Here is a 25,999-nt window from a genome sequence, read left to right on the forward strand (position 1 = left end):
TGAGAGTGTGGTGAAGGCAGGTTCAATCGAGGCTTTCAAAAGGGAATTAGACTGTTACCTAAAAAGGAAGACTGTGCAGGGTTACAGGGAGAAGGCCGGGCCGGGGTGGGGTGGGGTGGGGGGGTAGGTGGTGGCACTAAGTAAATTGCACATTCAGAGAGCTGGTGCAGGCCCAATGGGCTGAATGGCCTCCTTCTGCACTGTAAAAGTTCTGTGTCTGTGATTTTGTGAGTGCTGCACAGTCAGAAAGGCCGACTTTCAGATGAGATGTTAAACTGAGGACACCCCCTGCCCTCTCAGGCAGATGTAAATGGCCCCACAACCACTATTTTGAGAAGCAAGGGAGTTCCCCCTCTTGTCTTGGTCAATATTTACTCTTCAATTCAAATCACTTAAAGCACATTACCTGGTCACTATCACATTGCTGTTTGTGGGAGCTTGCTGTGCACAAATTGGCTGCCCCCATTTCCTACATTATAACAGTGACTATGCTTGAAGAAGCATTTAATTGGCTGTAAAGCTCTTTGGGCTCTCCTGTGGTCCTGAAAGTTGCTGTAGAAATGCAAATCATTTCCTTTAGGTCAGTCTGTACAGATGACTACAAGACAGCGCTCGGCCACAGAGCTACTGCTTCATTCAACTGAGACATCTTAGCGTTTGCAGTTCAATGAAACTTGTAGATGCTGCCGGACCTGCTGAGTTTTTCCAGGTAATTCTGTTTTTGTTTTAAAACTTGTAGTTAGCTGCCTGAGAATCGCAGTTAAGGGTAAAAAAAAAGCTAAAGCAAATCCTCAATCCCGAATATATTAAGAATTTATTTTATTTATCTGAACTGGGGAAGGAATCGGGGGAGGGAATAATTGCATTTTAGCTTGTCCGTGTCCTCAATAAAATAATATTGTTAAAATAATTTGACCGAAATGCAAAAGGAACTTATATTAAAGGAAGAGAAACTACAGAGACAGGAAAATATGTCTCCACAGCAACTGCAAACTGATAATTGCATTGATCTGTTTAAAAGCAGACACTTGTTTTGTCAGTTCTAATTCTTACATTTAACTAACACTAACATTAGAAGGGAATTATTTCTGAGTGTTCCTGAGATGAAACGAGTTAAAATCAGTCCAATTTCAAAAGGAAAACTGATCGTCAGAGTAGGGCTAAAGTCCCTTTAAGGGGCACTTTGAACCCTTTAAGATCTTGCCTCCTACTTCGCTCAGTGACGTGATCGAACATTGACTCTTTAAATATGGAAAGTCAAATTGCTCTGTGAGTAACTTGGGATGCAGCGAGAGAGACACACACACACACACACACACACTCTCTGACTCCGGATAGCTAATTTCAGTCTGAGTCAAGAACTATCCGAGGCTGTGAAAGGACAGAGACACAGAGAAGGAGAGAGAGAGAGAGAGAGAGGAAATTCCCCTCTTGTGTATATTACAGCTCCGGCCGCATGTAGTGACAGAGGAGTCCGGAGACAGAAATAGACAGAAAGCGAAGACTGAATCCTGACCCACCGACTCTGCAGAAGCACTTGGGGAGCTGCTGGAGGCTGGAGCCTGGGGACACAACTCGGAGGTGAGCAAGAGGTGAAGTTTGGGCTATTAATTGTTTTCTGCAGCGTTAAAACACCAGCGAGTGGATGAATTGTGTGTGTAAGCATTGTCTGTGTGTATGAATGTTTAGTGTGCGTGAATCGTGTGAGCGTTGTGTGTGTGCAGTGTAAGTTAGTGTGTGAGGGTTGTGTGCGTATGTGAATTGTGTGTGTGTTGTGTGTGTAGTGTAAATGAGTGTGTGAGGGCTGTGTCTGTGTGAGTTGTGTGTGTATGTGAATTGTGTGTGTATGTGTGTAATGTAAATGAGTGTGTGAGGGCTGTGTGTTTGTGTGGTGTGTGTATGTGAATTGTTTGTGTTGTGTGTGTAGTGTAAATGAGTGTGAGGGTTATCTGTAAGTGTGTGACAGACAGTTGAGTGTGTGTGTGTGTGTAGTGAGTGTGCTGTGTGTGTGTGTGTGTGTGTAGTGAGTGTGCTGTGTGAGTGTGTGTGTGTGTAGTGAGTGTGCTGTGTGTGTGTGTGTGTGTGTAGTGAGTGTGCTGTGTGTGTGTGTGTCTGAATGCCATGTGTCAGGCAGTGGGACAAATCACCCAGAAAGTGCCAGCTGACTGCTTTTCTAGAAACATTTCCCTGTTCTCTTTGAGGACAAAGAGGATTTGCAGAGCACGATGCCTTTTGTGTCTGATCCCAGCGGCTGTCTCGTTTCCCGGGTAATGGGGGAGAGGGGAGCAGAATTTGGAAATCGGGTTAAGTAAAGTTAGAAGTTCGCATCCCTCCCCATGTGTGTGCGTGTGTTTTTTGTTTCGTTTTTCTGCCTTTAGTTTTAAAACAAGCCCAACTCCCTCTGCCCCCAATGGATTGTGTTGTGTTTGTTGAGACGCCACGTGTTTCTGCAGCTTGTCCACGATATCATGTTGGTCTGGATGAGATGAGGAACAGACTGGGGACCGGCTCCATCCCCTCAGCCCGTCTGCCCGTCCATCCACATCGCGCGGACAGATTTTTAAAAAGTTTTGGCCTGTGTGTGAATTGATGGGATTGAGGCGTCCGGCTGTTTTCAGCGCTGGTGTCAACCTGGACCGAGTGGGGTAGCACTCAGCCACCTCTGAGTCAGAATGTTGTGGGTTCAAACCCCACTCGAGAGACTGCTGCAAAAAATCAATGTTGGCACTTTAGTGCAGTAGTGAGGGAGTGCTGCACTGCCGGAGGGTCAGTCCTGAGGGAGCGCTGCACTGTCAGAGGGTCAGTACTGAGGGAGTGCTGCACTGTCGGAGGGTCGGTACTGAGGGAGTGCTGCACTGTCAGAGGGTCAGTACTGAGGGAGCGCTGCACTGTCAGAGGGTCAGTACTGAGGGAGTGCTGCACTGTCGGAGGGTCGGTACTGAGGGAGTGTTGCACTGTCAGAGGGTCAGTACTGAGGGAGCGCTGCACTGTCAGAGGGTCAGTACTGAGGGAGCGCTGCACTGTCGGAGGGTCGGTACTGAGGGAGTGTTGCACTGTCAGAGGGTCAGTACTGAGGGAGTGCTGCATTGTCAGAGGGTCAGTACTGAGGGTGTGCTGCACTGTCAGAGGGTCAGTACTGAGGGAGTGCTGCACTGTCGAGGGTCGGTACTGAGGGAGCGCTGCACTGTCAGAGATGCCGTCTTTCAGATGAGACTTTAAACCATCTACCCTCTCAGGTGGATGCAGTAGATTCCCCAGGCACCACTGGAAGGAGACTGGGGCAGTTCTCTGCTGGGCTAATATAACTCCCAGCCTACGTCACTGATGCAGATTATCTGGTCATTATCACATTGCAGTTTGTGGGTAGCTTGTTGTTGGCAGCTGTGTTTCTGACATTATTTCTCTGCAACAAACACTTCATTGGCTGCAAGGCACTTTGAGATACCCTGCGGTCAGGACAGGTACTGGATAATTGCTAGTTCTTTTCTTTCACCATGTCTCTGGGACAGGTGAAGAGAGTGAGATTCCCGACCTGTTCATCAATTCAGTTTGTCAGTCTTGTGCGCTGTGGTGTCAATCAGTTTGACTAAACCTGGAACCTTAAATCTTCATTCCCCACAAGGTGTCCCAGCTCCAGCGCGCCCCTCTGTCCTCCCTCCACTCCGCCCCACTTTACCTCTCTACATTTAAAGTGTGACCACCGTTCACCAGTTCCAAATACTGACCCTGCCTCTCCCTTCCCCAGGACTACAGGATGTTCATTTATATAGCGTCTTTTGTGACCTTGGAACACCTCAGAGCACCTTTTAAAGTGTATCATTGCTATAAGATGGGAAACCTGGCAGCCAATTTGTGCAGAGCAAGTTTTCACAAATAGCAAATGATCAGATAATCTTTTTTTAATGATGTTGCTTGAGGGATAAATGTTGGCCAGGTCACTTCTGAAGAAAGTTTCTGCTCTTCCTTGTAACATGGCCATTGGAATTTTTACATTCGCACGAGAGAGCAGACGGAGCTTTGGTTTAACCAAAGGCTGTACGCCTTTCATCCAAAAGATAGTGACTGAGGGACTGATGACAGTGCAGCACTTCCTCAGTACTGGCACTGAGAGTGTCAGTCTGGATGGCCTACATATGGTCCTGACTAGTCTGTGAGGGAGTGCAGATAGCTCAGTGCTGCCTGTGCTCATGTCACTTACTGCTTGTCCTGATTAAATTATGGAGGTTAACAAAGGGCTGTCCTTAGTGCTCTTACCTCACGGGTGGGTAAGTCCTAAGCCAGAAGACCAAGCTCTGTTAGTACCTGTAACTTGAGCTATAATGAAATTCATGAAGATATGGCTTTAAATTTTATAAAGGGCTTGCAAACGGAAGAGCAGGGGCAGTTCTTCCCGATGTCCTGGACAATATTTATCCTTCAACAAACATCATAAAACACATTGTCTGGTAATTATCACATTAGTGTTTGTGGGAGCTTGCTGTGCACAAATTGGCTGCTGCTTTTCCTACATCACAACAAAGGCTACGCCTTAAAAAGAACTTGATTGGCTGTAGAAATCTTTTGGAACATCCTGAGGTTGTGAAAGGTACAATAGAAATGCAGGTTCTTTATTATAGTTGTGGTGTACATACATCGAGTCTCTCTTATATTATCTGCCTCCACATACTGTACTTCAATAACTCCCTAAACACAAACATACAGAACACTCAGTCCCCACCATCTCACCGTAAATACCCCACTGATGCCCATGACCACTACGCATGCCACTCCTGCAGAGTTCCCTGGTTTCGCCTGCTTCAATGTCAGCTCTCCTGTTGCGGGCAAGCAGTTTGCAGATTACTGTTGTAATGTAGGAAATGCAGCAGCTAGTTTGCACACAGCAAGATCCCAAAAAAAACATCAATGTGAGAATGACCAGATAATATGTTTTCATGATATTGGTGGAGGGATAAATATTGGCCAAGACATCGTGAATAACTCACCTGTTCTTTCTTTGAAGTCGTTCTCCCTGATGACGTGCGCCAATATTTATCCCTCGCCAGACACCTAGAACATACTTGTGGTTATTATCATGGGCGGGATTTTCGGGTGGTCGGGTGGGCACAGTGGGCAGGCCCAGGATAGGCCGGGAAATAGCCCGCCAACTGCGATCGGCCCCCGTCCGCGATTCCACGCCGACTGACCAATTAACAGCCAGCCAGCGTGAAAGTTGCAGCAGGGGGAGGGTGAGCGCAAAAGGTCTGTGCATGCGTGGTGGAGCGCGCATTGAAAGCTCCTGAAAGCAGGGAGCTCCCTCAGGAAGCTGAGGTATTTTAAAACCAAAAATAAAGCCTTTGAAAAACCGTTAAAAAAAAATGTCCCCACATAGGAATCGCCGACATGAACATAGGCATTGTTATTTTATTTTTATTTTTTTAAATTACTGTCGAAAACCTCATCCCTCCCTAAAATATCCAAAGGCCGCCTGGCCGATTGAACTGCCTGCCATCTGTAAGGTTGGGCGGGGCAGCGAGAAAGCGCTTTTAAGAATTGATTAATGGCCTTAACAGGCCTCTTAATTGTCGGTGGGCGTGCTGCCGACACTCACGCATACCCGCCAACCGAAATATCGCGCAACTGCGCCATGACATCGGGATACTCGCCCGGCATCATCCCACGCTATTTTGCACCCAATCGGGTCGGGCAATGCGCCCGCCCATGGGACATAAAATCCTGTCCTGTGTTGCTGTTTATGGAATCTTGCTGTGCGCAAATTGGCTGCCGCATTTCCTACAAAGCGTCAAAAAGAGCTTCGTTGGCTTTGAAGCAATTTGCGATGTCCTGAGGCTGTGAAAGGTGCTATAGAAATGCAAGTCCTTTCTTTCTTTAATCCAGTTCTATAGATAGATCCAATCAGACAGACAGACAGACTGGATTAGACAGGGCAGTTGCACAGGAACACAGGGAGAAGATGTCAGTCAGTTTTGTGAGGCCTCCTCCTCCTCTCCCTCCCTCTCTCTCTTGTCGATGTTTCTTGAGATTTTAGAAAGTGTTTTTGGATTGTGCGAGGTGAGTCTTGGTGTTTGGTATTCTTTTTATTTTGTTTGTATTTGTTCTGCAGTTTGGGGTGGGATGCCCAGAAGGAAAGGAATGAAGGCCTGTCCTTGTATTATACAAGTCATTTATTAGGATTTATTCATTGTACTGTAGTTTTTTATAATTATGCATTATTTCAGCACAATGTTTATCATGATTTATTTCATGCTCTTCTTTAATTTATGTTATAATTATATTAAAACTATGTCGTAGTCCACCATTGGATGGGCATAAATTTCCTCTAAATAAATATTGGGAAGACTGAAGCCAATGTCTTTGGCCCCCTAACTACCTGTTCCATTCCCCTCTCTGGCATTTGTCTGAAGTTGAACCAGACTTTCTGTAATTCATGTTTTCCTACTCGATGCTGAGATGTGAGTCCAACCATGTATCAGTGACATCACGGAGACTGCCTGGTTCCACCTTCATAACATGGCCCAGGTCTGCTCCTGCCTCAACTCATCCACTGCTATAGCCCTCCTCTACGTCTTTTCTTACTTCTCGATTGGTGTGTTCTTAGCTGGATTTGGTGCTCCCAATGTGGGTCCCACCAGTTGGAGAACCCAATGGGGGTCTGCTCTCAATGGGCATCCCCAATTCCCGATGCTGGGAACCCCGATCAGGCACTAAGTGCCTTTGAAAGAGGTACACTCCCCACCCCCACCACCCTCATTGCAACCCCCCATCCCCCCACAGCCCCAGGCATCCACTGTCAACCCCAATATGGTTTGTTGGGCGGCCTTCAGGAAACCCATGAGAAGTTGGGGGAAAATTCCTAAATTACCACTAAATCCTGGATGGGCTCAGAGATAATGACCTTTTATTGGCTCATTAATGAGCCTAATTAGGCAGCGGGTGGGTTCCCTGCATCAGGCCACTCCCGCTGCTGACTCAATGGGGGCCAGTTTTCCCAATAGCAGCAATGAGATGCTTGACCACCACTGTGGTTATGCAGGCCCATCAGTCACCCAGCCTGCTCTGGTGAGCTCCATTAAGTTCAGTCCCTGACTGGGTCCCAGGTTCTACCCTCTGTAACTGTGAGCCTATCTGAAACTCCTTTGCCCACGCCGTAACTCTCACCAAGTCCTGTTCACCCACCACTCCTGTGCTTGCTGAGCTACACTGCCTCCAAGTTAAACAATGTCTTGATTTTAAAATTCTCATCCTTGTCTTCAATCCCATCTATGGCCTCACCCCTCCCTACCTCCGAAATCTTTTCCGAGATCTCTGCGCTCCTCCAATTTTGGCCTCTAGAGCATGTCTGATTTTTAATCACTCCACCATTGGCGGCCATGCCTTCATTTGCTAAGGCTCCAACTCTAGAATCCTCTCCCACAACCTCTCTGCCTCTCTCTTCACCTTTAATACACACCTTAGATCCTACCTCTTTGACCAAAACTTTTGGTCACTGTCCTAACATCTCAGTGTCACATTTTTTTTGATCATGCTCCTGTGAAACATCTTGGGACATTTTACTATGTTAATGGTGCTGTATAAAGACACATTGTTGTGCAATATTATTAATACTGCAGTTAACTTTGAGCTCATGTAATGCTGGCGATGATATAGTGCCAGTGTATAAATATTTCTTTACTGCAAAGTGGATGGGAGTTCGTTCTCTATCCAGACACTGCTTTTACACTCTGACTTTCCATTCAAACTTCAGGTTTGTGATTACTGAGACCAGGGATAGATCAAACCATGAGGAACCAAGACAACATGGCCAAATACATTTCAGCAAATGTGACTTGTGCCCTTAGGAGAGTTGCCATTCTATCTGATGTTGAGGGAATCTGGGCAGAGATTGCAGGCTGGCAGCACAGGAGAAACTGAGAGAGAGAAAGAAGAGACAAAAAGAGAAAAACAGAGTGAGAGAGAGGCAGAGAGTTGAAGAGTGGGTGAATTGGAGAGAGGAAGTGAAATAGGGGGAGAGGCAGAGTGAGAGAAATAGAGGGGGAGAGAGACGGAACAAAACCAAGACAAAGATATGTTGAAAGGAAGAGATGAGGAAAGGCAGGAGGAGGCTCATGTGGAGAATAAACACCAGGATAGACCTGTTGGGCCGAATGGTCTGTTTCTAGAATATCTTATTTCTGTGTTGTAAGTTCCATGTAATTCTATATTGTGTGTGTGTGAGAGAGAGAGAGAGAGAGAGTATGGTGGCTCATACGAGAAAGCAAGGAAACATAAACACTTTACTGTGAAATTACAGCTGTTGGTAGAAGCGAGGACAGACTGGCCTTGAATTTGCTCAGCTGAAGGATTGCAACAGGAACATTTTAATACATTCCTTAGTCTGCTATTTTGACAGATGTTTGCTGATTTTTATATCGGGAGATCCCCACGAGTGCAGTCATGTCCCGAGATCCCAGTATTAGAAAGCCAGCTGCAGACCAATATAAAACTGCTGAAACTGGGTAAGACCAGCTTTGAAGAGTCACTAAAAACAGCGGCTAATTCCTGTGAACCTGGGAGATTTCCCTTCAGGAATTGACAGCGCCAGTTGTGGGTGTCACACACGACAGCACGGGCTTAACAAATTTGATACGAATTTGTTAAGCTAATCTTTTCACAGCGTAGCTTCAAGGCCAGAGTGCTTAATTTTATTTTTACCATCTGATATTAAGCAGGGTTCAAAATGTTAACAAAGTGATAAAGTGAGTTTTACAACAGGTGAAATGAAAGAACGTGTATGTGCGCAATTCAGTCACCATCCCAGAAAGTATCTGTGCTGAAAGTTCTTGATTATGTAGATAAGAAAAGAAACTGCTTCCACTGGCTCTAGGGTCAGTAACCATAGGACACGAATGTAGAATAATTGTCAAAAGAACCAGAGTGTAAGTGAGGAGAAACGTTTCTTACACAGCAATCTGGGGTGCACTGTCTGAAAGGGTGGTGCAAGCAGATTTAAACTTTCAGAAGGATATTGGATATATACTTAAAAAGGAGAAATTTGCAAGGCTATGGGGAAAGAGCAGGGAGAGTGGAACTAATTTGATAACTCTTTCAAAAGAGCCAGCATAGGTATGATGGGCTGAATGGCCCCCTCATGTGTGCTGCACATTCTTCTGAGTGATCCCGGAGTCTGATTACACTCACCTATAGAGCCTGCAGAGGCAATAAGCTTGAATGCCCAACTTCTGAGGCTATAACACACTCTAAAATCATGACACACGCTGTTAATAGCTTTGTAATTGATCTAAAAATGCTGATGCAAGGTTATTAGTCAGCCTGCCTTTTAGTCACTTCGTCCAAATCTGCCAATAAAACTATCCAACAATTAACTGGACTTTCTAAACGTGATGTAATGCCAATTCATCTTTAACCTTTTGGCATGACTGTCAGATGCCAGTGAGATTGGTAGGGTTGCTAAGTCTCCAAGTCTGGTCTGGCACCTACAGAAATTAAAAAGAAAGACATACATTTATATAGCACATTGCACACGCACCCCTTTACAGCCAGTGAAGTACTTTTTGTTACGTTGTTATTGTTGTAATGTAGGAAACATGGCAGCCAATTTGTGCACAGCAAGCTCCCACAAACAGCAATGTGATAATGATTGTTTCTGTGGGTTTGATTGAGAGATAAATATTGACTAGCGCACCCGGGAGAACTCCCCTGCTCTTCTTCAACATAGTGTCATGAAATCCTTTGCATTCACTTAAGAGGGCAGAAAGGGCTTTGGTTTAATATCTTATCCCAAACATAGGTATCTTTAACAGTGCAGCACTCCCTCAGTACTGCACTTGAGTGTCAACCTTGATTTTTGTTCTCAAGCCTTGGAGTGGGATTTAAACCCATAACCATATGACTCAGGTGTCAGTGCAACCCACTGAGTCACAGCTGAGTTGATCAGTCAATTGGGCAATGACAGGTCGATTTGGTATCCAATAGGCTGCAGGAACTGTGAGGATTGGACTAATTGTGGGAGTGTGTGGTGGTGGGGAGCTATTGGAGGCAAGAGGTCATATGGCAAAGCCTCCAGGACCACATTTAACCAGGATTGGTAACTTGAAGTCTGGGCAATTCACTGTCATTGTGTTCCTGCACTGACTGCTGCTTTCAATTCAAACCAGATTTCAACAAGAATAAGACTAGTGTGTGAAATGCAATAGTGTATCTGTTGACAGCCCTGTGGTGGTCAGTTTAAGGAAAAGCGTAACATGCAGCAGGATTTACAGCAAACTGTCTATTTAAAGTCAATAAAGTATTCATTCAACATAGCCTATTTAAACAGCAAACGATCTACAGAGTCTATTTGAACAGCAAACTATAGCAAGCAATCTACAGAGTCCATTATCCGTGTAAAAACAATCGCAATCACTTACAGCAGCGCAGTTTCCACATGTGATTGAGAGGGAAATTAATCACCATAGGCAGTCAAAATGCAAAGTATTTAGAAAACTAAGAGACAGGCTGGAGTGACTGGATTTCAGATGTCAGTTATAAACTGCCAGAGCTTGGCTGTCATAAATTTAAGACATCATTTGAACACTTCAATTAAATTACAACACTGAACGCACTCCCAGCTGTCAATTATTCTGTATTTAATTATTTGAAGCAGACTGAGATTGGACTATGAGTCTGATTCATACATACAAGCATGGGTACAAACATACCAATTAGGAACAGTAGGCTATTTGGCCCCTCGAGCCTGCTCCACCATTCAATAAGATCACGGCTGATCTGATTTTAACCTCAACCCCACATTCCCACCTACTCCCATTACCCCTTCACCCCCTTGTTAATCATGAATTCATCTAGCTCTGCCTTAAAAATATTCAAAGACTCTGCTTCTACTGCCTTTTGAGGAAGAGAGTTCTAAAGACTCACAAACCTCAGAAAGAAAAAAAATTCTCCTCATCTCCGTCTTAAATGAGCGACCCCTTGTTTTTAAACAGTGACCCCTAGTTCTAGATTCTCCCACAAGAGGAAACATCCTCTCCCCATCCACCCTGTCAAGACCCCTCAGGGTCTTATATGTTTCAATTAAGTCACCTCTTACTCTTCTAAACTCCAGTGGATACAAGCCTAGCCTCTCCGACCTTTCCTCATAAGGTGAGCCTCCCAGTCCAGATATTAGTCAAGTAAACCTCATACTTTTATTCCTTTTTTAAAAGTTTTAATATAATCCGAGAACTTTCCTTGAGATAGTTCATTACCAAATAAAGAACGTTCTTGGAGTCACACTGAGGCACAAACGATCTATTGTGAAAAGTCAGATGTTTGCTAATATATTTTTAATCTTGGCGACAGGTGTCTGGAGATCGTGTATCCTGCACTGAACTGCATAGAATCTCCTTTAGCATTACATAGACATTGCGGCTCACACAAGGTCATTCAGAACAACAGGCTGGTGCTGGGGCTTATGCTCCCCTTGAGCTTCCTCCCACCTTGCTACACCTCATCCCAGCAACATATCCTTCCATTCCATTCTCCCTAATCTACTTAGCCCAAATGCCGTTAAGGGAATCTAGATATCTCAGATTGAGAGTTTGGATCGATTTGTAATCTTCAAATGGAGCAGGTGTTTGAGGGGCTGAATGGTCTAATCCTGCTCCTATTTCTTATGCTCTTAAGTTTTTATAAGAGTAAGAATGGACTATATAGGCCCCCCCAAACCTGCTTTAACATTCAGTACAATCAAGGCTGCTCTCTTACCTCAATCCCCCTTTCCCACCAGTTCCCCGGGCATCTCAGTTCCCTGTGAGATCAAAGATTTAACTATCTCAGCCTTGAATGTACTCAACAAAGGAGCATCCACAACCCTCTGGTTGAAGAAATTGCCCCTCATCTCAGTCCTAAAGGTTGACCCCTTATCCTGAGGCTGTGCCTTTGTGTTCTACATTCCCCAGCCAGAAGCATTAACCCCTCTGGCTGGGATTTAATTCCTGTCCAAAGTCAATGGACGTTTGGCTTCCTCTCCAAATTTTCTGTCCCACTCACGCCATTGGCGGGATCTGAACATCTCGGCCTCAGTGTCTACCCTGTCCAGGCCCTTCAAAACCTACATAAGAGGGTGATTAAACCAGGCAATTAGAGATGTGGAAGTAAGCATTCTGTTCTTATTCTTCAGGAAGACTTTGATTTTATGTATTGTTCATAATGAAATCACTAAACATCTGCAGTTTGGGAAATAGAGTTAGTTATAGTGTGAGATGTCCACTGCAGCGCAGGCCAATGACCAGAGGCAGCACCACACCAGAGTGACAGGTTCACATGGGCCAGAGTTTGACCTTCCGCGTGTGGGCACACCCCCCTCCCCCCCGACACCCTGAACGTTAAATGAGACGCGATGACGCTGGGCACGCATCCTGACCTCATTGCGCTGTCTTGCGATATTTCAGTCGGCGAGAGCGCGCGCCAGAGTTGGCCACGCGCCCGCCAATAACTGAAAGGCCTATTGAGACCATTAACGAATCCCGTCCAACCTAACGGCTGTCGGGCAGGCGAAAAGGCCAAACGGCCTTTACATTTCTCAGGAAACTTCGTCCACGGGCAGGATAAGGTTTCCTAAAGCTAATACAAATTAAACAAAAACTTTCTTTTGACGTTAAAAACATGTCCCATCTCATGCGACACAGTCACGTGAGGGGACATGCTTCATTAAGTTTGTAATGTCTTTATTTATTTTTTTTAAATGTGCTTCAATCTCCCTGAGGCAGCTCCGTGCCCCAGGGATATTGACGTGCTCTTTTGCGCACATGCATGAACTGCGTGCCAGGCCCAGCTCTCCCTCCTCCCCTCCCCCCCCCCCCACCACACAGCACAGGTAGCGCTCAGCGCTGCCGCTCAAGATCCACGCAGGGCGGGCCTTAATTGGTCCACCCGTGTGTAATCGTGGTGTGGAGCCAATCACGGGCGGTGGTCAGCTCCCCAGCCGCTCCCGCTGAGACCACCTGACACGGGAAAAACTCAGGCCGTGGTCTTTTTATCACCTGAGTGTTGATTGACACAAAAATCTGACCAAAATCTGGCAACAGGGCTTAAGGTTTTATAGACAGGAAATACGTGCACAGGGACAACCTTTAACATGTTATAGATTTATCTGATATTGGGATAAATTACTGGTTCAGTTCCAGCTGAAACACTGTGTCCAGCTCCGGGTACCACCCGAGAGGACATTTACTAGAATGATTCCGGGGATGAGGGACCAGTTATCCAGAGAGACTAGAGAAGCTGGGATTGTACTCCTTAAAGCAGAGAAGATCGGGGGGAGATTTAATAGAGGTGTTCAAAATTATGAGGAATTTTGATCGAGTAAATAAGGAGAAAATGTTTCCACTGGTAGGGGAGAGTTGAGAAAACAAAGATTGAAGAAAATTGGCAAATGAACCAGAGACAGATTAAAAGAATTGTTTACGCACTTGAAAGTTATCATTGGGAATGTGCTACCTGGTAGAGTGGTAGAAGCAGATTCAATAGTAGCTTTGCAAAAAGAATTGAATAAGTAGTTAAAGGGGAAACCTTTACAGTGCTAAGGGGAAAGAGCAAGGGAAGTGGGACTAATTGGGTAGCTCTTTTAAAGAGCTGGCACAGGAACAATGGGCCAAATAGCCTCCTTCTGTGATGTATGATTTAATCAGTGTCTTAATGTGTGCCAACTCTGCCCTTGTTACACCAGACCCTGAGTGATCACCCTGCCTATTCATATAAGGAGTTACTGGAGGAGGCTCAAAATAATGACCATCAAAGTTACATTACTGATGAAACAGGCTCTCCCCCCACCACTTCACTAATATTCATCCCTCAACCAACGTCAGTAAAAAAAAACCTGGTTATCTGATTAATTATTCCAGTGCTGTTTATGGGACCTTCCTACGAGCAAATTGGCTGCCATGCTCCCCTACATTAAGACGGTGACTACTCTTCAAAAATATATTTCATTGGCTGTTAAGGGCTTTGGGACATCCTACAAAGTGCTGTAGAAATGTCAGCCTCATCTCCCTTCCAAAGTCTGAATAATTTAGTTCCCTTTGCATTTGGAATCCTTATTTGTTAAGATTTCTTGTTCTTTTTAAAAATTTATTCATGGGATGTGGGTGTCGCTGGCTGGGCCCGCATTTATTGCCCATCCCTAATTGCCTTTGAGATGGTGGTGGTGAGCTGCCTTTTTGAACCGCTGCAGTTCATGTGGTGTAGGTACATCCACAGTGCTGTTAGGGAGGGAATTCCAGGATTTTGACCCAGCAACAGTGAATGAACAGCGATATATTTCCAAGTCAGGATGGTGAGTGACTCAGAGGGGAACTTCCAGCTGGTGGTGTTGCTGCTCTTGTCCTTCTAGATGGTAGTGGTCATGGGTTTGGAAGGTGCTGTCGAAGGAACCTTGGTGAATTCCTGCAGTGCATCTTTTGTAGATGGTACACACTGCTGCTATTGTGCATCGGTGGTGGAGGGAGTGAGTGTTTGTGGATGTGGTGCCAATCAAGTGGGCTGCTTTGTCCTGGATGGTGTCAATTTTCTTGAATGTTGTGGGAGCTGCACTCATCCAGGCAAGTGGGGAGTATTCCATTACACTCCTGCCTTGTAGATGGTGGACAAGAGCCTGAAAGGTTGAAAAGTTGATTGGGATCAATCCAAAACCAGAAATTACTGAGATCTGACACCTTGAGATAGTTGAAAATGACTGGATCTTGGATAAAATTTTATACATTGTTCACCCCCCCACCCCACCCCCACCCCCCACCAGCAATCCCGCCCCCCCACCCCCCCTCCCCCCACCCACAAGTGTTTGCCGTGAAAACATATGATTGTGATGTTATTTTGACATTTGTGATAATGTGTTTGTCTGTTGTTTCTGGACGATATTGTAACAATTCCTCTCTATTTTTGCCATGTAGTATCCTGTAATTGGTTGGGTTTCATTATTAACTTTGTGTAAGTCATGAGTCACTTGCTAGCTCTCTAACCTCTGAATCACAAGGTTCCAGGTTCAAGCCTCTCTCTAGGGCTCAAGCACAAAACTCAAGGCTGACATTCCACTGCAGGATTGAGAGAGTGCTGCACTGCCAGATGTGCTGACTGTCAACTAAGGTCCCATCTGCCTGCTCGGGTGGATGCAAACGATCTCATGACGCTATTGTGAAGAAGAGCAGGAGAGTTGTCCCTGGTGTCCTGGCCAATATTTATTCCTCAATCAGTATCATTAAAACCAGATTATATGATCATTATCACGTTACTGCCTATATGGGAGTTTGCTGAACACGTATTGGCTGCAGTGTTACAAATGTGATTGCAATTCACAAAGCACCTCATTGGCTGTAAAATTCTTTTCCACGTCTGGTGGTTGTGGATAACGCTATATAAATGTAAGTCTTGTTTTGATCAGAAACCCACCTCTGAAGTGTCTATGCACTAGAGGCTTTCTCGCTAATGGTCAGGGATAATCTTGCGATCATGGCTACTTGTGCCAGTAAACACGTGATTTACTCACTTTGCTTTGGGAGGCGATGAAGTCACTGCATTTCTTCCCTGGCCACTTGAATCCTGTCTTGACCTATGGAAACTCTTTTTTTTCAGACTTGCCCAGCCTGCTATGTCTCCCCTTGACCACAACTGCGTTTTCAGCCCAACCCTGTCACATCCCAACATGTCAAACTCAATCTGCCTTAAATGAGCCTGCTTGGATTAGCTTGCTTATACCATGCAGGACAGCAGTCCTTTCAAGGACATAGTTTCCAACGATGTGGAGGTTACAGTCGTGAGATTGACCAATAACTTTACTGTCAAGAGAAAATAATGATTAAGGGTTTGCATGCTGCCAGACCCCAAGGCAACATTTAGTGCAGACAGCACACCTAAGGAAAAATGCAACCAATCTTTCTTCCTCTTCTATTACTACAGAATGGAAGATGAGGCTGTGCTGGATAGAGGAGCCTCCTTCATCAAGCATGTCTGTGATGAAGAGGAAGTAGAGGGTATGTAAATAAAAGTTCCTTTCTGTTCACTCACTTGCAACAGGCAGCCAATGGTGGATTTTATTGCTACAACGATGACTATTTTTCACAAGTATTCTGAGATGTTCTGAGGTGGTGAAAACTGCGATAGAAATGCAAATTCTTTCTCTCTTTAGACATGTAGACTAGCAATTGCTCCTGAAGTAAACTGACCAGTGAGTACAAAGCATTTGATACAAACCCATTGAGTCTCACTTTCAGTTGATAAACAAGTTTGCTACATTTCAGTAATATTCAACAGCAATTTGCATTTGTATACAGTTGTTAATGTCCCTGGGAGCATCACAGGAGTGATTATCAAACAAAATTTGACACTGAGCCACATAAAGAGACAGAAGCTTGGTCAAAGGAGTAGGTGTAAAGGAGGGGTGAGAGGCGGAGAGGTTTAGGGAGGGACTTCTAGTCCTTAGAGTGCAGGCAGCTGAAGGCACAGCCACCGATGGTAGAGTGATGGAAAACTGGGGATACACAAGACACTAGAATTGGAGGAGTGCAGAGATATTAAAGGATTGTAGCGCCGGGGGAGGTTACAGAGACAAGGAGGGTATAAAACCATGGAGATTTTTGAGGTTTGAGGATGAGAATTTTAAGTTTAAGGTGTTCCCAGAGTGGGAGCCAAAGTAGATCAGCAGGCGCTAGATGATACCTGGTTATATCAGAACTCATTAACTAATCCAGGACTTTTCATTACTCAAATCATCACTCACTCTTTTGCTATTTTAATATCTGGCACTCGCTGCCTCTACCCACACAGACATTATATTGCATGTTTGGCTGCTTGAACAGTGATTAGAAGTGTTTTGGGTTAGTACACAGTACATTAATCCTCTTGCACTATGTGCTGCATTACGTAAACAACATGTGGTGTCCTGGGAGGTGTGTTTATAAGTCTAGGGCATCTATCCGTGATCCGCAGCAGGATAATAAAGACTTTCTTATTACATGGGAATTACAGCACAGAAACAGGCCATTCGGCCCCACTGGTCCATCCTGGTGTTTATGCTCCACAAGAGCCTCCTCACACCCCTACTCACCTCACCCTATCATCATATTCTTCTATTCCTTTCTTCCTCATATGTTTATCGAGCTTCCCCTTAAACTATTCACTTCAGCCACTCCCTGTGATAGCGAACTCCGCATTCTCGCCACTCTCTGGGTAAAGAAGTTTCTCCTGAGTTCCTTATTGGATTTGTTAGGGACTATCTTATAGTTATAAACTGTAGTTCTGGTCTCTCCCATGAGTGGAAACATCTTCTCCCTGCCTACCCTATCAAAATCTCTTCATCATTTAAAAACATCAAACTTGCAGGATTCTAATTTTAAGTTACTTGGGACCTGAAAAGTGAAATTGCAAGATGGAGGAATTACTAGGGTTTGGAAGTAGAAACAATAAGAAAAGGAGGAGGCCATTCAGCCCTTTGCACCTGTTCTACCATTCAATTAGAGCGTGACCAAGCTGCACCTCAACTACTTGTCATATTGGCTCCATGTGTGCACGTGAGGAACACATGCGGAAAAAACTCTGAAGCACTGAGAATCTGCCCAGTTAACGGTCACTGTTCAGAGTAAATTTGGGGGGGTAGTGGGGGGAGGGGGGGGGGGTGGTGGATGGGTAGGGGAGGTGTTGGTGGGGAGGAACGGTCCATGCCACAATCGAGGAATCAGGGAGATTGGGGGCTGTGGGAGGCCAGGCATTTGACTGTAAGGTCTGAGGGAGCAGCACTCCTTGGTATCAAGGCCAATATTTCTTGCAGCAAAATGGGCACAGACTCCTATTTAGTCGTCACCTTGGTTTGGGTGTATTCCTGGAGGTATCACTACATGATCTCACATGTCCACCGGCCCTGCTCGGTCCAACAACTTTTCTTCTCCCAGTGCATGTGCAATGTTTTTAGAGCTAATAAACAAAAATAATCACCAAAAAAATTGATGTAATGTCCTTTTGATTTTCCTTCTGGGTGTTTTGTTCAGCACATTGGCCAAGTGATTAATTTTTCAATGCTAGAGGCTCCAGGACAATTCAGGAGGGTTGGCAACCTGAACTCCCAGCCATGATTTGAACATGCTTATACCCAGGGTTACAGCAGTGGGATATCAGGAGTATTTCTGTTCCATGGATTTGACAGCAATTATAACATGGACCACAACATCATCATCATCTAGTTCATTGTAACCATGACAATGAGTTTCTCTGGGCATTCAGATTAGGTACAGAACCCTAGGCATTGTTTTGGAATTAAACAGCATAGAAAGAGGCCAAATTGTGGATGTGCTCCCTCTTTGAAAGAATCCAATTAGCTCCACTCCCCCTGTTTTTTTCCCAGAGACCTGCAGTTTTTTTTTCTAAGGTGTTTCTCCAATTCCCCTTTTGAATGTTATTATTGAATCTGCTTCCACCCACCTTTCGGGCAGCACATTCCAGATCACAACAACTCGCTGTGTAAAAAAAGATTATCCTATCTCTGCCTCTGGTCCTTCTGCCAATTTTTAAAAATCTGTGACCTGTGGTTGCTGACCCTCCAGTCAGTGGAAACAGTAGCTCAATATTTAATCAATCACTACCCTTCATGGCTTTGAACACCCCATTAAATCTCTTTTAAACCTCCCCTGATTCAAGGAGAACAATCCCAGCTTCTTCAGTCTCTTTGTACAACTGAAGTCCCTCACCCCTGGTCCCATTCTAGTAAATCCCCTCAGCACCCTGTCCAAGGCCTTGACATCCCTCCTAAAGTGTGGAGCCCAGAATTGGACACAATCCTCTAACTGGCACCTGACCTGTGTTTTATAAAGGTTTAGCACAACTTCCTCACTTTAGTAAAAGCAAAACACTGCAGATGTTGGAAATCTGAAATTAAAAACAGAAAATGCTGGAAAAACTCAACAGGTCTGACAGCATCTGTGGTGAGAGAAACAGAGTTAATGTTTTGAGTCCTTATGACTTCTTCAACTTAAGTTTCCTGCCCCAGTAGCGAAATTCCAGCCCTAAGATTTTGGCATATTAGGAGGAGATATGCAAGTGGATGTGGACAATGTGGCAGAGGTAGATAATATGGTGGAGGTGAAGATATGGCCTGGATTTGAGGAAACAAGCCCTGTTATGGGTTGATGATTATTCTGGGGTTCTGTACCCCTTGATTAAGCCTGAGTTGACAGTCAGGGAGGCTGAAGAACCTGTGGTCAGAGGCACACTGTAGCTGGTGGGCATTACTGTCTGTGGGTTTGGTTTGGATGACATTAATCCAAGAGAAATTTCAACCCATTCAGATGGCAGCTTTAGGTAGGTGGGATTGAGGAGTTAGGTAGGTGGGCTTGAGGAGTTAGGTAGGTGGGATTGAGGAGGTGGCAGAGGAGAGGTAGAGCTGGGTTTTGTCAGTGTTAATTTGGCAACTGATCCCTCATCTCCAATGATGTAAGCAGTGTTCCACTATGGCTATTTACATGTGTCATCATTCTCTCTTCCATTTAATTATATAAAACAGTGGTTGGACCTCGCTTGGAGTAACACTCCAATACAGGGTACTGCACCTCAGGCAAGACATATTGGCCTTGGAGGGGATACAACACAGATTCACCAGAATGATACCGGGATTAAAGGGGTTAAATTATGAGGACAGGTTGCAGAAATTAGGCTTGTAATTCCCTGAGTGTAGAAGGTTAAGATGGTGACCTAATCAATGGTGTTTAACATAATCCCAGGAAGGCAGGACAGTCCTTTAGAGAGATTGGGGGAACTGGGCCTGTCTCCTTTAGAGTTTCGAAGAATGAGAGACGATCTAATTGAAACCTACAAAATACTTAAAGGTAAAAACAAAAAACTGCGGATGCTGGAAATCCAAAACAAAAGCAGAAACAGAAATACCTGGAAAAACTCAGCAGGTCTGGCAGCATCGGCGGAGAAGAGCACAGTTGACGTTTCGAGTCCTCCTGACCCTTCAACAGAACTGAAAATACTTAAAGGAGTAGACAGGGTAGATGCAGGTAAAATGTTTCCCATGGTTGGGGAGTCTAGAACACAATTTCAAAATAAGGGGGAAGCCACTTAGGACCGAGATGAGGAGAAATTTCTTTACTCAGAGGGTTGTGAATCTTTGGAATTTTCTACTCCAGAGGCTGAGGGAGCTCAGTCATTGATTATGTTTAAAGTAGAAATTGACAGATTTCTAAATGTCAATGATGTAAAGGGACATGGGGGTAGTGTGGGGATAAAGGCATTGAAGTGGATGATCAGCTATGATCAAATCAAATGGTGGAGCAGGTTCAAAGGGCCAAATGACTTACTTCTGGTCCTGTATTCCTATAGTTAAAGGATTCAATAAATAGAAAGAAACGATTTCCTCTGGTGGAGGGAATCCAGAACAAGCTGATAGAACCTTAAAGTTAATGTGAGGCCATATTGGAGTGATATCACCAAATACTTCTTCACTTAAAGGATAGTGAAAATCTGGAATTCTCTCCCTGTAAAAAAAGCTGATGAGCCAGGAGTCGATTGGAAATTTCAAAACTGTAAGTGATAGATTTTTGTTGGGTAAGTGTATTAAGGGTTACAGAACCAAGGTGGGTTGATGCAGATCAATCATGAACTAATTGAATGGCGGAACAGGCTGAAGGGGCTGAATGGCCTCCTTCTGTTCATGTATTTGACTCATACAAAGTTGGTGTTGAATGAGTAGAGCTGTACAAGAACAGTGCATGCAGGAATACTGAGTGTCTTATAGAAGCTGGTTAACCTTTTGTGAATTTCTTTTCAGGCCATCACACTGTTTATATTGGGGTTCATGTTCCAAAGAGTTACCGAAGAAGGAGACGTCACCGGAGGCGAGCAGGGACAAAGGAAAAGAACAAGGAGCGGGAAAAGACAGCTGAGGCCTCTGATCGTTCAGATACCGAGAACAACGACGACCAGACGAATGGGAGTCTCTTTAAACCACTCAGTGAGTATCATAATAATCCATACATCCACAAACCACTCAGCACACATCAGCTTTAAGGTGTAAGAACCTCCCTTGTGTGTCCTAGGGGAGGAGGGATATCATTAATATTGTAAACACGCATATGGTCTTATCGTACTAAAACATGTCAAAATTGGCACTAAAGTCCCAACAAATCAGAAGCAACTGCATTAAATTAGCTGGGAGTGTAAAGAAAGGGCAAGGCCAATTGTACTTGCCTTAGAGATCAAAAGGACTCGAGTAATATTGAGATAGTGCAGGAAAGTGATATTGAGGTATATGATCAACCATGATCAAATTGAATGGTGGAGCAGGCTCTACAGGCTGAATGCCTACTCCTGCTCCTCTGTTCCTATAAATGATTGTGTGATCACTTCAGTGAGTCAAGTCCATGAGCTTTCCTTTAATTTTTTTCACTATTCTTTCATGGAGTGCAGGCATCGCTGGCTGGGCCAGCATTTTTTGCCCATCCCTAATTGCCCTTGAGAAGGTGGTGGTGAGTCGCCTCTTGAACCGCTGCAGTCCATGTGGTATAGGTACACCCACAGTGCTGTTAGGGAGGGAGTTCCAGGATATTGACCTAGCGACAGTGAAGGAACGGCCGATATATTTCCAAATCAGGATGGTGAGTGGCTTGGAGGGGAACTTGCGGGTGGTGAGTTCCCCTGTGTCTGCTGCCCTTGTCCTTCTAGGTGGTGGAGATTGTGGGTTTGGAAGATGCTGTCGAAGGAGCCTAGGTGAGCTGCTGCAGTGCATCTTGTAGATGGTACACCCAGCTGCTACTGTGTGTCAGTGGTGGAGGGAGTGAATGTTTAAGGTGTTGGATTCTATCAAGTGGGCTAATGTGTCTTGCAAAAGGAGTGTTGGAGGCCCCAGGGTGTAACATGAAGATCTGCATTCATCTTTAACCTTAAGGTTTGCAGATTGTGCCTTGACTACCACTGGCTCTATTACATCTTGTGAGGGGGGTGGTGGGCAGGGGGGCATGGGGAGGAGCTAACAGCAGCAACAACAACAACTTTCATTCATATAGCACCTTTAATGTTGGAAAATGTCTCCCAAGGCATTTCGTTATTGGACAGAACTGGGCAAAGAGTTAGGTTTTATGGAGGAGGTTTTGAAAGGGGGAGAGAGAGGCATAAAGGGTTTAGGGAGGGAATTCCTATTGTGGGCCTTAGAGTTGACACGCTTGAATGTGCTGAGCAATAGCAGTGATCAGATCGTTCGTGATACCAGCAAGGGTTGGGCAGAGCTCAAGTTTAATGCCAACTGATTTGCATAAGTTTCCTTTAAATTTTGCCTTTGTTTTTGCAGTTTACCTTTAAGAGGCTGCTTTTTAATTTGTCCCCAATTTTGTTAATTTAGTTTATTTGATTGACTCAAAAGAGTTACAAGTGGAGAGAGTTTACCACTTTGATCATTAGTATTACTCCCAGTGTTTTACTCCAGGAAGCTACTACTTCATTTTCCCTGAAACTCTGGACTCTGGGTTTTATTTTCCATGTTAACCAGGTTTGCCAGAAGAATAAAACTTTGGTTCTACCTAGTGGCTGCTGTGACTTCAAGTAAAATTTCACTGGGAGGGTCATGAGTTTCAGTTTTCTCCTTCAGAGCCAATGTACTCCACACTCTCTACCCGTCCCCACCACCACCGACTCCTCCCTCCACAAACGGATCCTTCTATTGGGCCTTTTTATGTGATTGTGTCAAAATAGTTGTTTGTTGGACATCTCCATGGAAACTCAATGGTTGATCAGTAAAAAGGAAAGATTTTCTTTTTGAAACCTAAGGCCTGGTTACAATTGAAACTGATGTTGAACGTGCCAAGTTTGTTCAACTTTACTAACTGGATAATTTTATAATCGGTACGTTTAATTGTCCTCTTTCTCACTCTTTTCTTCATTGCTCAGTTTTTGAGGAAGGGCTGAATTTGTAGCATAGGTGGGAAATATTTTGTCTCCGCCTACCCTATCAAACCCTTTCCTAATTTTAAAGGCCTCTGTTTGGTTGACCACTCAGTCAACTCCTTTTTCTAGAGAAAAGAGCCTTGGCCTGTTTCTATCTTTCTTGACGTTTGTGCCCAACTCAGATCTGGTATCATCCTTGTAAATCTTTTTTGCATTTTCTCCATTGGCTTGATATCCTTTTGTAACACAGAGGCCAGAACAATGCAACAGTCTGTGGGTTTGTTTGAAAACAACAATAATTGTGTCTTTGGGGTAGGGTTTTAAATATCTTTTTAAGTATTTCACAGAATGTACATTAGAGACATGGGGTCACCATGGTCTTATTAACTTGATGGGCTCACAATAGAACCCAACCTCACCAAGTGAATGACCAGCACACTTTAATCTGTACATCTGTGAGCCTGTGCTAGTACCGCGGTTATAATTAGCTAAGCTCTGTTAATTCTTTGCTGAAGTCCATTTTGTGTTCACATCCTTTTATAAGAGGCAACAGTCTCAATACATAGGCCAGGATTTTCCATTTGTTGCGGGGTGGGTGCTTGGCAGGAGTGGGCGGGACCGGCCGGGGGCGGGGACGGAGCTGACCACCGCCCGCAATCGGCTCCACACCACGAGTTTGCGCGGTCGGTTGGGCCAAATAAGGCCCGCCCTGCATGGATCGCGAGTGGTGGTGCTGAGCGCTACCTGTGCTGACGGGGTGGGGAGGTGGGTGGTGGCGGGGGGGGGGGGTGAGAGGAGGGAGAGTTGGGTCCAGCGCTATTTCGCGCGTGTGCACGGAAAAGTGCTTCAATCTCCCTGAGGCGTGGAGCTGCCACAGGGAGACTGAAGCGGCTTTTTAAAAAAAATAAACAAATGCATGAAAAATTTAATGAAACGTGTCCCCCCATGCGACTGTGACCACATGAGATGGGACCTATTTTTCTTCTTCAAAGGAAGTTTTTATTTCATTTTTATTAGCTTCAGGAAGCCTCATCCCGCTCGTGGATGAGGTTTCCTAAAAAACGTAAAGGCCGATTGACCTGTCCACCGGTCCGCCAACCCTCAGGCTGGACGGGCAGTGTAAAATTCAGGTTAATTACCTGGTTAATGGCTTTAATCGGCCTATCAATTATCGGCGGGTGCGCAGCCGACTCTGGCACCTGCCCGCCAAACCAAATATCGCGTGACCTCACGATGATGTCGGGACGCACGCCCTATGTCATCACATGTCATTTTACATCCCAGCGTGTCAGGCAGGCACCCACACGCTGAATGTAAAATTCTGCCCATAATTTTCAGGCTTGCTTCAGAGTTTTGTGAAGTGGGACCACCTTATTGGGAATTTGGGGCCATTGTTCCTGGGTTTCTGATCATAAGATCATTTGAAATAGGAGCAGAAGTAGGCCATTTGGATCCTTGACCCTGTTCTGGTTTTTAGTAAGATCATGACTGAGCTGATTGTTGCCTTAACTCTACTCTCCTGTCTGCCCCCCCATAACCCTTGACTCGCTTTTAGACCAAAAATCTGTCTAACTCAGCCTTGAACATTTTCAATGACCCAGCCTCCACTGCTCTTTGGGGAAGAGAATTCCACGGACTAACGACCCTCTGTTAGAAATTCCTCCTCATTTCCATCTGTGAATACAAAATGGACTTACAGTGTCCCCTATTTTTAGAAGCCCATGAGGGGAAACATCCTCTCAGCATCTACCCTGTCGAAAATGAGTATAGCCCAACTTGCTCAACATTTCCACACTTTCATCCTCAAACTTGGCCTGGTAAACCTTCTCTGAATGGTTTCCAATGAAAATATATCCCTTCTTAAGTAAGGAGATCAAAACTGTACACAGTACTCCAGGTACAGTCCAATGATCTGTAGAGTTGTAGCAAGACTTCCCTACTTTTATACTCCATCCCATTGCAATAAAGGCCAACTTTCCATTTGCATTCCTAATTACTTAGTATAACTTTTTGTGATTCATGTACAAAGACACCCAGATCCCGCTGTACCGCAGCATTCTGCAGTCTCTCTCTATTTAAATAATATTCTGCTTTTCTATTCTTCCTGCCAAAGTGAACAAGTTCACATATTCTCACATTATACTCCATCTACCAAATTTTTGCCCACTCAGTTAATCTATCTATATCTCTTTAAAGACCCTTTGTATCCTCCTCACAACTTAGTTTCATATCTATCTTTGTATCGTCTGCAAATTTAACTACAGTACAGTCAGATGTGTGCTCCCAGTAGCGAAGCAGCTACTTAAATCAATAAAATCTATTCAACAGAGAAATGTGCACCAGTGATGACAGATTCTTGCAGTTATTTGTCTTGATGAGTGTGAAAGAGACTTTGAGCCTTCAGAGTCTTGATGGGGTTGTATTACATTGCTGAAAGTGTTCTTCAATAGCACCTTCCTGACCCGCAACCTCTACCATCTAGAAGGACAAGGGCAGCAAATAGAAGGGAACACCACCACCTGGAAGTTCCCCTCCAAGCCACTCACCATCCTGACTTGGAAATATATCGCCGTTCCTTCACTGTCGCTGGGTCCCAATCCTGGAACTCCCACCCTAACAGCACTCTAGGTGTACCTACACCACATGGTCTGCAGCGGTTCAAGAAGGCAGCTCACCACCACCTTCTCAAGGGCAATTACAGATGGGTAATAAAAATGCTAACCAAACCAGCAATGCCCACATCCTGGGAAAGAATATAAAAAAAAAGATAGCTTGGGGTTCTCTCTGCTTTGTACAGAATTATTCCTTTTTCTCACTTCCTTTGAAGATGCTAATTTATGATGGGATACGTTGGCTACTTGAATGCTACCATTGTTGGGGTCAGTCAGGGATCTGTTTTTTCCCCAAAATGGAATGTTTCCTCATTATTGTCCCGCGTGCTTCCTGAAGATTCTTGTTCATGTTTTGGTGTGTTAGGGTTGTACGGTGTTGGGGGGTGGGGGGGGGTGCGGGGGGGGGTGTAGTGTCTGGCTCCATCGGTGGGGGGGGGCGGTTGGGGAGAATGTGTCACTGGGCTCGGCCTTGCAGTTCCAGTTAGCCACTGAAGCTT

At 44.8% G+C, this 25,999-nt stretch overlaps 1 protein-coding gene across 1 annotated transcript in view; it reads left to right on the plus strand.

Moving 5' to 3' along the window:
- The first annotated feature begins 1,466 nt into the window (after positions 1 to 1,466).
- The window catches only part of LOC121291345 (electrogenic sodium bicarbonate cotransporter 1-like), a 193,240-nt gene continuing 168,707 nt past the window's right edge, over positions 1,467 to 25,999 (plus strand). Inside the window, exons 1-3 of the mRNA XM_041212447.1 lie at positions 1,467 to 1,581; positions 15,922 to 15,995; positions 20,783 to 20,965. Coding sequence (XP_041068381.1) covers positions 15,923 to 15,995; positions 20,783 to 20,965 — 256 coding nt within the window. The 5' untranslated portion in view covers positions 1,467 to 1,581; position 15,922. The remainder of the gene's footprint in view (positions 1,582 to 15,921; positions 15,996 to 20,782; positions 20,966 to 25,999) is intronic.

This window comes from Carcharodon carcharias, chromosome 1 (genome assembly GCF_017639515.1).
Source record: "Carcharodon carcharias isolate sCarCar2 chromosome 1, sCarCar2.pri, whole genome shotgun sequence".
NCBI classification, from domain to species: Eukaryota; Metazoa; Chordata; class Chondrichthyes; order Lamniformes; family Lamnidae; genus Carcharodon; species Carcharodon carcharias.